Source organism: Cygnus atratus, chromosome 6 (genome assembly GCF_013377495.2).
Source record: "Cygnus atratus isolate AKBS03 ecotype Queensland, Australia chromosome 6, CAtr_DNAZoo_HiC_assembly, whole genome shotgun sequence".
Classification (NCBI taxonomy): Eukaryota; Metazoa; Chordata; class Aves; order Anseriformes; family Anatidae; genus Cygnus; species Cygnus atratus.
This window is the reverse complement of record NC_066367.1, coordinates 7,544,391-7,559,439: the sequence shown is the minus strand read 5'-3', so window position 1 is coordinate 7,559,439 and position 15,049 is coordinate 7,544,391. Positions and strand designations below refer to the sequence as shown.

The following is a 15,049-nucleotide window of genomic DNA, read 5'->3' as shown; positions in this document are numbered from 1 at the left end:
AGCTGCTTGATTACATTGTTCAGGATTCCAATGTGTAAGTTAACTTGTTTGTACGATAAGCAGTATCTGTTCCATTGCCAGTATCACTGCTTTTGAGTGAAATATACTATGGGATAAGTTTTAAGTATTTCATAATGTGAACTTGTGTAGAAGGATTTATCTAGTATTGTGCTTGCTAAAGTTCTCATACAAGATTAGTTTGTTACACCTATTACACTCCTGATAATGTGAACAATTTTATTTAGATGAAGACTTAAAACATTTAGCCCTACTTGAATATTGACACCCCTATTAAGAAAAATATATGGTTATGTTCTTTCAGATGAGTTAGATTTAGGCATGTAGTAGGGAAATTCTGAGTAAGGACCCCAAAGTAGGACAACTTTTTTTTTTTAAATGAAACATTCTGTATGCTACACAGAAATAGCAATAATACAACCAAAATGAGTTCTCCTTTTTTTTTCCTCCCATTTGTGCACGTGCACCATCTTTTCCGAAGGGTGGATAGTCTACCTGCTGCACAAACAAAGCTGGCAGAGTCTGCCTTATGACAGGGAAGTAGAGCTAAGCTGTTTATGTGACTCGCAGCAGAAGAAATTCATAATTAGTTTGTGGAGGGAAGCAGGTAGAATTTCACTACCTGTATAACAGTATAGCAAGGTCCCTAGCATTTCTTTTATAATAAAGATAAATAAAAAAGAGAAAAATGATTTTAATTACATCTTTTCCTTCAAGGTGCTAATTGAAAATAATATCACTGCATGGTTTCTTTCTTTTCCTGCCTTGGATGCCAACTCATGGAACTGTTATGGGGAGAGTATTAAATGAACTCCCGTAAATACCCGCTTAGATTATTTCAGAAAATAATCTAAACTTTTCTATCTGGACAAGGCATGCAAAAAGCATTGACAGAATACCATTTTATATGCTTAAAAAAAAAAAGTTGCAGATCACAAGTGTGTTATATGCACCAGAACATATTTGAGCACAAATCCTGGGGCAGTTGGTGGCTGGTCCTGCCATGGTGCCTGTCTTGGTAAGATTGCAAGGAGGCTCTGTGCTTGGATGGCTTAACCAGCCCTTTAGTTGGGATGTTCTGAACTGTATTGACTAGGGAGTGGTATTTGCGCTTCACACAGGCTCAACTCCTCAGTAAATATGAGATGTGTGACCTGGGCTTGGGGAGAAGTATTTTTGTTTGATTGAGAGCTCTGCATGTTCATCTTGCAGGGTAACAACAGTATTTCAGGGTAGGGTCAAATGTGTTTGATTTCTTTAAGTCCTCAACAGGAAAGCTCTGTCTCCAAAGCTAGAGAAGGATGAGCTTAATCGGAATGGTCAAGTGAGGTTTTCCTTAGCTGTATTGTTGCAGTAGATCCTGATGGTTGTAGAGGGGCAGAGGGAGGGCATCAATAAACAAAGCACGAAGGCCTTCACCCTTTAATATTAGTGCAGCCCATGGGCATGAGTGGGCAGCACACCTTTAATTAATGCAAATGTTATAAATGGATAGTGCAACAAGATGGGATCCATCTGCAAAGCTTAGGTGTCCAGTCTGAGCTTATCACGTAGGGTTTCTCTGCGGTTAGTGGGGAGGGAGGCTACCTCTCAGGTGTTGCTTCGTTTCGGTCTAGAGTAAGGTGAGGTGAATAGTGTTGAGAAGGTGCTGGAGCTTTTTGTAAAAGACAGCTAGCAGCTGAATTGAGACACCTGATGTTTGATGGAAGAAATCCCTATCCAACTATTATCAGTACCTTTTCTTTCCCCCCTTATAAGTGGTTAATAATAATAATTTTAAAAAGGACGAAAATAGATCCGTTAGCTGATAGCTGTGTGTGAATACATGAAATAAATGAACAAAAGTATTTGTTTTGACACTTTATAGATTCAGACCTCAGTCTAGAATTGTTGTTTATGAAAATAAAGTTATGAGCTTTTTGGAGAAGTCTTTGAAGTGTGAGTGTTTGCAGAGACTTAACTAAAAGAACATAAAGAGCACCATGATTGATGCACTTCCTAATGTTTTCCTATCTGATAGCGATGTCTTACATGTAATGGATGTCTTCCTGAACCTTAGATAAAAACAGAGAAATGAGTTACTTCATCTACTACATTCATTAGTGTGAATGAGGATCTTATTTCTTAAGGGAAAAGGAGAAAAACACTGAGGTTTGATACTGGTAAACAAGATGTCCACTGTTTCACGTGCCTGTGAGTGATGTTGCTGATGGTGCCCAACTTTCAGCTGTTGTAAAGCAGCAAAATGCAATTAGAAGTGATCTCAGCTGGTGTAGTCCACTGGCATTAGTGAAGCTGGTTTCCACCAGGTGAAGAGGCAGCCATTTTAGCTCAGTTTCAGTCTCACTTCTGTTTTCTCCTAACCTGCCTGCAAAATATTTCTCTAGGGAATTTCGTGAGTTTGCAAATGGATCTGTCTGTGTTGAGTGTGATCCCCAGTGTGAAAAGATGGAAGACAACATGATCACGTGCTATGGGCCGGTAAGAGCAACCTTTGGTGTACTGTGGGCTAGCTGGTTGTTAGAGTGTGCTAAAGCACAGGCATTTTTTTGCTTGGAGAATTTAGAGTGACTGTTGAAAACCAATGTTAACAAAAGAGGAAAAAAAAAGTGTATATTTATATATATATATACACACACACTCTCCATGTGGGACGGAATTCTGCATATGTTAAACAGATGCTAGGAGTAAACTCCCTTGGAGTTTACATCTCCTTAAGATGGTTTTAAAATGCGTGCCCTTTTCTTTCATGAGTTGTCTTAGTGCCTTAGCTGTGTAGATGCATCAGGTCTTTAAATGACAGAAGGTATTCAGTTGCAATTTGAGTGTCCTCTTTTATCACTGTTTTTATTCATTATATTCAATTCTGTGCTGTTTACTGTAATTTCAGTTGACTTTTTTCACAAAAAGTGTGGGAATTTGTCACAATCTCTCGGAAAGCTTGAGCGACATGTTTTTTTTTCTACATAGGCCAGTCTTTGACGTTGTTTTGATACAGCTTTTTTTTGCGTGCATCCTAAAATGAATGTTAACTGCAGCTGTCACCTTTATATGTCCAGCAAGTCCTGTTTCAAGGGCTATTGCTCTTTTTTTAGACAGAAATCGTTCCTTTCTTTTGGTCTTCTGTATATTGCAAAGATTAAAAGAAGCATGCAGGATGGTGAGGAGTTGTATTTTAGGCTCTTCATCACTGAGAAAATTTAACCTGTAGCTTATTTCTTTGTTTCCATGACTTAACCTACTGATTATAAACAAAACAATGGCATTACACTGCTAATTATTCTCATCATCATTTTTGTTGCACTACTGTGCTTTCTGATACTACAAAGCAAGAAGCTAACATTGCAAGTTTTCAGCCAACGAGGGGAATTTGGATTTGTAGCAGGACTCCTGGATGTAAAATCATAAACCAATGCCCAAACTGAACACCAGATTTGTTTCGTTCCACTGGCTTAAAATGTTCAGTTTACATTGTTCCAGGAGCCTTGGTTTATAGCTTTTAACAGTCCAGTCTATGTATGTATTAAGAAGGAGACCTTGTAGTCCTTCAGCATTGTTGTGACTAGATACTGCAGGGAGAATGCGGTTTGGAGAATAATTCTGGGTCGCAGAGGTAGTGTATCCCGCTGAAAGACCATTGCACTTGCTTTGCAAGCACGGTTCAGTATTGATTAGTGTTGCAGGAAATTTTTCTCGTGTAGGTTTAAAGTGGGCATGAAGTTTGTTGTGTTAAGCACACCAGTAATGTAGAGAAACCTGTTCAGAAGCTAGAATTTAAGTCTTAAGCTTTACAGAATAAGTTTCTGCCCAGAACTGCCAGGATTTACGCATGTTGCTCCTGAACAGTGACTGGGGCCATGCAGGTAACTCACTGTTCATGGGGAAAGAAATTCTACTGCAGTTACTGCTGAGTGTGCTGTCATGCTAAGATCTGCAATCCTAGTGCAGCAGGAGAAGACAGAGTAACTTGAGTGTGTGCTGCATTTCTTCCATGTTCTCCAGGGACCTGACCACTGCACAAAGTGTTTCCATTTTAAGGATGGTCCAAACTGTGTGGAGAAATGTCCTGATGGCTTACAGGGGGCAAACAGTTTCATTTTCAAATATGCCGATGAGGATCGTGAGTGCCATCCATGTCATCCAAACTGCACCCAAGGGTAAGTACAAACTCTGTGAAGTGAGCCATTCTATTCACTGTTTATAGACCACTGATTTAGCTACAGTTTGGCTTGTTAAAGCACTTGTTCCACTCCTGAAAATGGCATGCGTACAGCAGTATATGTAGCTTGTTTTCCAGGATTTCTCACAACATTCAGACTCCAGTCATAAAAGTCCAGCAGCTTATCAGAAAATTAGTTTATACATCTCTGGAAAACCACACAGAACTTTTTTTTTTCTTTTTAAAGCAATGCACAATTAGCTTTCCTACCAGCTAGCTCTGCTTTGTAACAAATGCTTCCATTTGCACCTAAGTGTAGACATGTACAATGACTTTATTTTTAGTATTTATTTGTATATGGAATTTTCATTTCAGTTCCTTGGTATTGCTGAAGTAACCCTGCAGCACGTTCATGAGACTGAAATGTTAGTGTCACGTTTTTTCATAGGGGGACTGATGAAATGGGTTTATCGGAAACCTGAATCTGATGATCAATTTCTCAAGTCCTGTCTAAGTATCTCCACGATCACTTTTTTACATTTGGAAATATATAGACCACGTATCTGAGCCAGAATTAAGAACGTGTAACAAAATAACAGTAGTCAAATACATAACTGTTGTTTTGCATGGGCTGCATCAGTTAGAAGTGTCTTTTTGATGAGATGCTTAGTGGTGTCCAGCATACAAAGAAAGCAAGAGGCAGCCAGGGGGAAAAGAGAAAACTTCAACCAGTGAAATAATCTTCCACAAGAGGCTCTTACTGTTTAGCAGCTAAAATTAAACCAGTAAATTATTCAATGTAATCTTGATGTCAACAGCTGTTGCCATTCAAAATGAGACCTTTTGCTGGTTTTGCAAATCTAATTACAATAGAGCCATTAGGGAAATGAAAGTGAGATAGCAAAGACACAGCCAGGATCTGTTACACATTTGTCTTCCCCTCAGACCCTTTAAATCAGTTACGCAATAGAAGGAAAATGCTGCGACTGTAGAAGAAGAGTGTTAGAAGAAACTATTTGAAAAGATGAGCTCACTTCAGGAGCTCTGGTCCTGGCTTTAAGAGGTGGTGGAAATGCCAGTTCTGAGGGAGTCTGACAGGCCCAGCTATGGATGACAGATCTACTGTCTGCCCTGCATAAGAAGCACCTTGCAGCTTTGCTGGCCTCTCAGAAGAGTAGGATGTGACCCTTCTTCCCGTTCCATCCCCTTTTCTGGGGAGATCTAACTGTAATTAATTGTCCAGGAGTAGCTGTGTGTCCTGGAGACCAGGAAGGGAGCAGAAAGTTTTCCATTCCTTATCGCTTCTTTATATGCATCAATATTGTGCAAGTGGTTGGTTTTGTCTCACTGGATAGAATGGGATCAAGAAGTGAGGTTTATACACATTCTGGTGGAAATCTGACGTTCTAGTTCATAGGGTTCCTTTATGCTAAGCTCTGATATCATATAATACTTGAACTTTGTTTTCCCTTCTTTACTTTGTGCAGAAGTCTGGTCCAGCTGATAGGTGAAAGAATGTCTCATTTAGCTTAGTATGCCAATCCCCAGAGAAATGACAGAGATATGCTGGTAATAGGGCCAAAGATTTCTCCTGGGTTACATATGCAAAAATGTAGTTATCTCCCAGATGAAGAGCTCTACCTTTACTATGAGTCACATACTAATCCTCATCCTCTTTACTAAAAGGTTGATGGGTCTGTTCTTAGGTGTTTTGTTACCCCTCATGAAAACAACACACGCATGCCCCAGTCTGGATAAGCATAGATATTCTCTTCCAGTATTTCTGAAGACTTTCTGGCATGTGATTATGTTAATCTGTTAATGATTGCCCCAGATGTTCGGGGTTTATGGGTTTTCCATCTTCTTGCCAGGGTTGTTAGGGACTGAATGTGCCCACAGAGAAAAAGGAAATCAGTCTCTCCTGCAATGCTGCATTCTCTAGTTTCATATTCTCCTTTAGAAATCAATATTTAAGTTCCCCTCAATCAGGATTCTTCAGTGAAATAGGTTGTGGAGGGAACATACCTTGATATTTGACTCACAACTGAATGGTACAGAGAAACCATAAATTTACTTCATCTACTGTGTGCGTTCTCCTCTGTCAGACCAATTGCTGGAATAAAACCAGTGCCCTAGCAGTACAGCTTAGGTGTTTGTCAAAAAGTCTTGAGCTGCTGCAGAGCACTGCTGCCAGTGCGGCGCTGTCTAAGTCCTGCAGTGCTGCTCTGTGAATCAGGGTCTTCGCTAAAATGCGTAGTTAGTTCCCATAAGATTTTTTTATCATCTCCAGCTGTTGCTGTCACAGGGGAAGATACCTGTCCCACCTTTGTGTTTTTTGTGAGCATTTTGGCACAGTTTTGTAGCAGTACTTGCAGACGATCGCTCACTAGAGCATGGAATTAGATAACACCGTTCTCCTTTATTCAAGTATAATGACTGCTCCTGTTAATAGGTGTGTCATTATGCAGTCCTGTTAATGATCTTACATTGACTAAGAAAACTGTCGAGGAGTGACTTCCTTGGATGCAACAACTTCGCTTTTTTGTCTTTGCATTCCCATGATAAACATCAGCTACTCTGAAGCCAGTTTGGAGCAGATCTGAGGCCCGTAGGACAGCTATCCCATTTAATTCAAGAGAGTCAGAAGGCATTTGGCACTTTTCCTTGCTGAGCTAGCCAAAATGGAACACTTTCACAGAAATAAAATACTAATTATATAATAGCATCTGACAGTCTGCTTCCTCCCTGGGCAAGACACAAACAGGAGATTTCACTGGACACCTCTTCTCATCAGATATTTTCTTGCTCTTTTTTTGGAAGGAAAGGTGTTACTGTTCACCAAGAGTTTATTATTCCTCTAAGCCAAAACTAGAGAAGTCATGGGAGCTTCAGTCAACGTATGCACGGTCCAGAAGGGATCTGAAGGCACAAGGACTGTCTTGTCCCAAAGGCGTTTTGAATTCCAGTTGGCACCATAGTGCAAATTCAATGGCAACAAATTCTAGCTAAGACAGTGTTACTATTTTGTTGATGAAAATTCTCTCCCTCTCCCCAGCCACAGTTCAACTTCCTTACTATACTTACTCCCTGTTACCTAAATAAATCCATGGTTTTGATTCATCCGGCTTTATCCATATCAATATGGACCTGATGAGCAGGTCACTGCCATAACTAAGGTTTTCTTCTGTCCAGAGTTAATCCATTTATATTATCTCATAATCAATTTTGTTTGTTTTCAATAACAAGGATTTTTGAGAATTCACCTGACTAAAAATGCCTTTGCTACTCCAGATCTGAGAAAAGTTAAGACCCTACCTCAAAGTTAAGGAAAACTGATGAGACAATATTTATGAAAGTTGGAGAGAAAAAAGGTTATTTCAGGAGAAAATGATTGTTATTCTAATTTTCAAAATGGTTTTAACAATTTTTCTTTCAGAAAATGATTTTGTAAACGTAAGGTGAGCTCCAAGTGTAACTGTCTTATAAGTTATATTGGACTATTGTAAGGTACAGAATATGTCATTAATAAATTGTAACATATCAATTAACCAGTTCATTTTACAGAGAGAACTTGGAAAATAAACATACCATCCAGACTCCAAGCAGAAGGAGGAAGCCTGGGGGTCAGTGGAGTACCAGTGCGATGCATGATTGTGTCACGCTTCTACTTCCATGTGTCAAAAAGCCTGACACCAAGGAAATTATTTCCAGAGGAAAAATAACTGATGACTCCATGGTGAAAATCAACTTGTTAATAGAACTAAGTGTCTGCTGCCATTACTCACATCGTATTTACTGCATTTAAATCAGGACATCCAGAATAGAGTATGTAGCTATTCACCATGACTAGGAGTAACAGAAATTGCACCTAGACAGAGTTTTCTGTTTGAGGCTGGGAAATCCACTGAAGACGATGACAGGTTTAAATAAAAATCAATGGTATTTCAGCTTTGGGTGGGCGAGGTCCAAACACCTCTCCTCTTCTGGATTCAAGTCCTATTCTCCAAAAGTCTGCAAGAATAAATGTGCAGATGTGAAATGACTTCAAGACAATAGGCTCTTTATGTCTGCCAGTTATCTAAACTAGTAATGGGCTCTCCGACCTCTACTTTGAAGAGGACCTTCTTTTTATTTATAGCAAGAGTCTGAATTCAGCTTCTCTTGACATGCTAGGAAATGGAAGATCTTGAACAACTTTTTCAGCCTCCTTCATTACTGAACCGGTTTTCTGCAAATTGCTGAGAATGCCATAAAGGAAGAATGCTGGGCATGTCTGAGAGTGAATTCAGACTTGTAAAGGCCAGGACAGCTGAAATTTCAAAAAAATATATCTGTCGAGTTCTAAGTTTTTGAACTGTCTTTAAATCTACACTTTCCACTTCATGCATTATCTGGCCACCTGGGTATTTAACGAATCCATTTTGCTCGCACATTTGCTGAAGGAAAACATTATTGAGGAAATACAAAGTCTCTGTTTGCATGTCACAGCTTTTATGTAAAAATAAAAATTCAAGTAAACAAACAAGAGGTAAGGTTCACTATTGTTCTGCTCTCCCTGATGAGCAGATGGGAGCGGGAAGATGGTGAAACTGAATCTGCTGAATTTGTGTTGTAAGGGCAGAGTGATAGCTTAATTTAAATGCAGCAAAAACTGATGAGTGGCAAGTGATGGTGAAGTGGAATGGAGATCTCTCAGGAGCATATATGAACTCTTAGACATTCTGACATCTCCCTTTATCAAAGCCAAACTGGAAGCAGGAGACTTTAAAAAAGAATTGGGGATTATGCCTTAAATTTAAAATGTCTCAACTGAAGGGAGTATCCATCTTCCACAGGAACAGGTTATCTGATGCATCAATAGCCTCGCAGCTGAAGTGCTTGTTAATAACATGGTCCCAAGATCTTGTTAAAGAGTTGAAATTAGTGGTTTGTTTTCCTTAAAATTGTGAGGGCTAGATGCTTGTTATGGATAAGGGGGGACTGGCTGGACATTCGGCACTAAAGGGTGTCAGTTTGTCTCAGACCCTGAAAGCTTAATTTCATCTGTCTTTGATAATCTTAACTGCTGTGTGAAAGGTATAATTGGCTTTCTCTGTGAATGCAGAGGGGGCCTAGTACACCATTTCAATTACCACTCTTCATGAGAGCATGGAAAGTCCACGAATACCTGAATACCTGTGTTTTGCACGCAGGCTCTTTTCCCCATTGTTATGCTTCATTGCTGCTGCATAAAGTGATTCCCTGTAATTCCATTGCCTTTGGTGAGCACCTGCTGAATTTGCGGGTGGAGGACTTCTGGCAGCATCTACAGACAGCAGAATGAAGTGCCTGAATCAGCAAACAGCGTTTTGCTCTGATGTTTTTTTTTTTTATGTGAATCTTCAGCTTCCTTGATGAGTACAGTCAGCTTCCAAAATATATGCCCTAGCTGGAAACTTAGAACAGAATGAACAGTTGCATCAATTACAGAAAGAAGGAAAAAAGAAAAAAATTTGCGTTTTGCTCCCAGAGGTCTCGTGTTGCGAATCAACTGCTTCTGTGCAGTAATCACTGGTTTGATGATTCAAAAAACATCCAGAAAAAGCAACTCAATTGTCAGGCTGCCCATGTACGCAGGTGAAACCTACATTAAGTATTGTTTGAGCCAAGATTTGTCCAACCTTGGAATACTGTTTACGTTGCTATTGTTGTTCCCATCACAAGCTTGTTTTTGTCACAAGCTATAATTTAGTAGTGACTTGGGTATGTCTTGAGAATTACAATTAAGAATGTGGCACAAAGGGGATTCCTGCTTCCTTGGATCTGCAAATAACAATTTTTTTCTCTTTTTCTCCTTGTTCTCAATTTGGATTTGCTGCAGGTGCATAGGTCCACGTATTGAAGACTGCGTTGGCCTGATGGATAGGTACTTGCTGAATGATCGTTCCCTGTGTGTCTTCCATCTTCCACGTGTGGACAAGGGTGCATGCGTGTGCATGTCCTTGTGAATGGCAAATGACGTCTTTTGTTCTGTAATTGCCTGCAGGTGTAGAGGTCCCGCTAGTCATGACTGCATTTACTATCCATGGACACGACAGTCCACTTTACCACAACATGCTAGGTAACATCCACCACTTCTCCATTTTTGTACACTAGGACCTTCCCTAGTTACCATAGGAACGTTACACTATCCAGTTTGTTCAGAAATGTGGAATATGGGAAGAATATAATGTGTTCTTAAGTAATTTATGCCTCTGAACATTCAAATTTGCTTCTCTATTTGAAAGCCAATTGAATATCTTACCTGTTTATCTTAGCATGTTTTTTTTTTTTTTTTTTCCTGAGGTTAAAGCAAAAACTGTCCAATTCTGGAATTTTAAGCAGAAATACATGTTTCTTGATGAAAGTTTACTAGAAGTTAAACACAGTGAAAACCTCTGGTTAAAGTTGATTTTTTTTTCTGTTTGGCATTTTTTAAAGACAGAACTTAACAGAGCTTTTTCTTCCATACTTTCCTGTGGGGGGAAAAAATAAATGTTTAAGCAAAACTTAATTTCTCCCTCGATTTATCTAAGTCTTGATTTTTTTTTCAATTTTCTGTTATATATAAAAAAAAAAACCTGTCCTTGCAGCAATTTTGTTTTCCAGTAATGATGATCAAATCAAATTAATGCAAGAGGAATCCCAAAACACTGCAGTTATATTCCACATTAATTTTTGTGAAGGCCATTGAGTTTGTTAATTTGTAAAATCAAACTGGGTAGTATGACTTCCAGGCTTTGGGGTTACTGTCATGAGTTAGGATTAGATAAGAAATATATCCTTTCAGTCAGCTTCATCTCATTGAGCATTTTATTTTGTTTTTATTTTCTTTAAGAAAAGATTTTAAAGTTACTTTTCCTTTCTAGTTTCATACCTAACGTGAAGTGAAGATACCTGTTTTCTAGCTGCTGAGGGAGAACATGTTTAGGCTTGAAAAACAATGTAAATGCTATCAGGTGGTATACCTGTGTAATTAAATGGGTATCAGTTCTGACTTAATTCTTAGACCAATGATTAGGCAATGGAAGAAGACTTAAGTTTTTTTTTCCTATTATGGTATTTTTTTAATCATTCTGTTATGGGGTGTCTAGTTCGAGATACTTCTGTGGGGGACTCATTTTCAGATGTACTCAATGAGTATGAGTTACTGAAAACCTGCTATCAGTTTTAAACGTCTTCACTTTGTCAACTTTACTCAAAGCACAAATATAGAAAATATATTATTAGTTGTATAAGTTTAAGGGGCGTAACAGACTATAGGGAACGAGGACCATGCTGACATTCGTTACTTTAGTAATCAATTTATAAACAACATGTATTTCATCAATTGGATTTCAATTAGTTTTTGAAGGAATATTAAGGGCTTAATACTAGAAAGACAACTTTTTTTGTAACTTAGTGTTATGGTCTGCTCACTCTAGCTTCCTCTGTTAGCCCAAAAGCTAGTGAGACCTTATTCACTGTTTAATTCCTGTGGTACAGCTCCAGAACTTTGTTCTGAAAATGGTCAGGTAGCAGTGAAGTCTTTGTGGGTGCCACAAGCAATCGCTGAAGTTAAGGGAAAGACTCCTGTTAATCACAGTGGATGTTACGTTGGCCCCTGGGACCTTGGATGCGATATCACAACACTAAAGAAAGTGTTGACTTAGAAGGTTTCAGGCTGAAGCCATGTGTTAACAGGCGGTGTTTGTTTTGCATTTTACATTGTGCAAATTCTGTTTTTTGTTTTGAATCTACTGTCCAGGTAGGAAAGCAAATGATTCAGTAGGTGGAAGTAAAGCAAATGTTTTACTCTGCTCAAGCAAAGCATTTCCTGCTTGATTCAGTATGAGAAGGGAGGGACCCTCAAATGGTCATTTAGATCTCATGGATTTCGTTTGTTTTGACTTTGCTGAATTTATTTTAGGAAAACTAGTGCACTGTAAATGTGATTAAATGTTCGTATGTGTGCATTTTTCCCTTTCGAAACAGTGAAGGAGGTTTTAGGGCTTTAACGCTTCTGTATTTATTAGATCTGTAAAATTTTACACTTTTTTTTGGTGAAAATGATTCATTGTGATTGGGCTGAAAATGGGCAAAACTGCATTGGCAAAAGTGATACCTTTTATTATGACTGAAGGGATGTAAATCAAAAACGGATATGTTCTACTTAAATGGAACGTTCTTTGGGTCCCTTTAAAAGTTTAGGGACCTCCCTAGACTAACAGACTTTAAAATTAATCATTAGTTTCATCCGTGTCCCATTGAGTAGAATTTCTTCCATTTTTCTTTTACAGTTTTGCACTTTGCAAATTGGTTTAGCCATGATCCATTGACTTGAGGGCTCTTGTAAGAGCATGGTAAAACAGCAGAGGAATTTTTACTGTCATGTTTAATAAAGATTAATCAGGTGTGCATCACATGGCCTGTTTCCAAATGACAGGTGAAACTTTAGTTTTTCTGCTTACGTTTTGTCCCTTATGTGCTGTGGAAAAAATCCTTACTTTTGCTATTCCATGTCTTCCTGCATAGCTTTTTATTTTTTAACCCTTACCTACAGTAGAGTGCAGCTCACAGGATGAAGAAACCCTTTTATTTCCCTATTTCCACCTTAGTGCGATTTATAAGGGCTGTTAGACCTCATTTCCTCTACACAACGTGACAGATTTCTCAGATAACTGTTAGGTGACTTGCCAGATCTCATGCTCTTATTTTTTCCTGTGAGAACCTGCATTTACTTTCAGTGTAAGTTTTTCATCACAAAGGCTTTCACCCTATTCTTAACTGCCAGGAAATGTGCAAACTGTGAATAAGTAAAAGTCTTTGTAAGAGAACCAGTACATGGTCAGAAGTGTGGGGCAACCAAGCGCATCATTTGCTTGTGGTTAGTTGCAAATTCCAACTGTTGTTACGCTCTTGGTAGGGAAAGCCTTTGCTCACATTTGTGGCACAAAAGGAGCAGGTGGAGGCTGGGATCTCCCAGGGTGCCCAGAGGAGTTAGCACTCCTCTTTTCCCACCCGTCACTATTATGACATGCCATTCAATACCTTCTGACAGTTGCACTCAGAGGTTTCTTGAGTGGAATTGCATAGTTGTTAGAGGCTCTGGATACAGCATGAGCCACAGTGAGTGCAGTGCAGAGAACAAAAAGAGGAGTCTGCCTCAAAGAGCTGGATAACCATTGCCTAAAAGGAAGACTGAAAAACTGTTAGTGCTCTACCATCCATTAAGAAAATGACTGTAGTTGCTCACATAAGGTTGGTTCTTCTGTGCACCCCAGATCCAGAAAATTATCTAACTTGGTTATTGAAGCTGGGCTGCGGACAATGTTTCTGACTTAAAGTATGAATTCCGAATGTGTTTATCCTTCTGTAATTCATAGAACTTAAAGGTAGGAAGAGATTATCAAAGCAGGAGTGAATTTTATTTTTTTTCTGGTGTGTGTGAGATTGTAAATCTGAAGGCGTAATGGGAAGCATGTGGTGGTTATGATGGGAAAGAACTAACACCTTAATGGCCCTGGTCTAAGTAAGCTGATGTCTCTATTGATTTATGCCCTAAGATAACTTCACGTTTTGTTTTTAACTAACAAACTTAATTAGCCAGTACCACCATTGTCAAATGGTTACATAAAATGAAGTGTAGGTGTTAACTCAAATTGCAATCCTAATGCTAGCTTTGTATCAACAAAGGACGTTCTCTCAATAAATCATCACTTCCTAAGCAAAAAAAACCACCTGTTTTTATGTACTCTGTGTGTGTACAAGAGCTAATTAACAATAAACCCTATGTAATGCAGGCAAATCCTTTCATAGCTGTTTTGTACCCATGCACAGTATGACTTCAATAGAATTTTGCAGCCGTTCTGCCTAGATGGTGGGGAAGGGAAACACCTCTAATAAACTGGTAATGCTCATTGCTTTTATGGAGCTCTGTTCCATTGCTTGGAGGAAAGTATTCCATATGCTCTGTATTTTTATAGAATAATCGTAGTAACTTCTGGAGGGGAAGAGGAGGAGAATTTCTATATAAAATAAGAGGGAATATAGGATCTGTGAGTATGAACTAAGCCGCATTACTTAACTTGAGTGGTAAAAGATGCTGCTCTTGAGACACTCCTAACATGGTGGTCTCTGCTGTATCAGAACAGAGCAGTTAAAGAAAGAATTTATATATTTTTAAAAAATGTATTTTATATTTATTAAAATATTAATATTAATATTAAATTTATTTAAAATATTTTATTTTTTTAAGAAGCAAGACTAGAAACAATACTGTTTCTTGTCCTGTCTCTGTGGGTTAAATAGAGCTCACAGTTGATATATATGGGACAGTTGGATAGAGAAATCCCTGTGTTGTGTGAGAACTGCTGCTACTAAAGTGGTTTTCAAACATACCTTCGCTGTGGGCACCTTCATTGTCATGATAGCATTTCACTCCCTGGAGCTTTAGGAGGAATGTGTCTGAGTCTCCCTGTGTGAAGGAACCAGAGGCAACTATCATTATGCACATGCCTTTTAAAATCCGTTCAGTGGCTCCAGTAGTTTGAGGATCCTGTTTAGACTGCACAAGATAGAACAAGGCAAGAAATCTGGTGTTTGTTGTAGTTCTACAAGTAGTGGTATATGAGTGGAATACTCTTGCTGCCTGTTGAGATTGTTGCTGCCCAAGTTCAGGTTTCTCAGCAGCAGAGCTGTTTACTGGGTTTGAGTAATAATTTGTTAATGCATAGTGGTGCATGCCAAACAGAAATGCTACTGCGAGGGTATAGAAGTTGTCTTAGCATATCACTTTGTGGATATAGGTACAGCAGTCCTTACTGTATCATGCAGTGCATCCCAGCACTTGTCTTCTTCAGCTGGTGAGCTCTG

The 15,049-nt window shown here is 38.9% G+C and overlaps 1 protein-coding gene across 3 annotated transcripts in view; it reads left to right on the top strand.

The window, feature by feature from the left end:
* ERBB4 (erb-b2 receptor tyrosine kinase 4) overlaps positions 1-15,049 on the top strand; it is a 574,171-nt gene that overhangs the window by 430,613 nt on the left and 128,509 nt on the right. For 2 of the 3 annotated variants that reach the window (XM_050711632.1, XM_050711633.1), the window contains exons 14-16: positions 2,406-2,499; positions 4,021-4,175; positions 10,203-10,277. In XM_050711632.1, the coding sequence (XP_050567589.1) occupies positions 2,406-2,499; positions 4,021-4,175; positions 10,203-10,277 (324 nt within the window). Of the gene's footprint in view, positions 1-2,405; positions 2,500-4,020; positions 4,176-10,037; positions 10,083-10,202; positions 10,278-15,049 lie in introns of all 3 variants that reach the window. The other variant, XM_050711631.1, reaches the window with a different exon arrangement.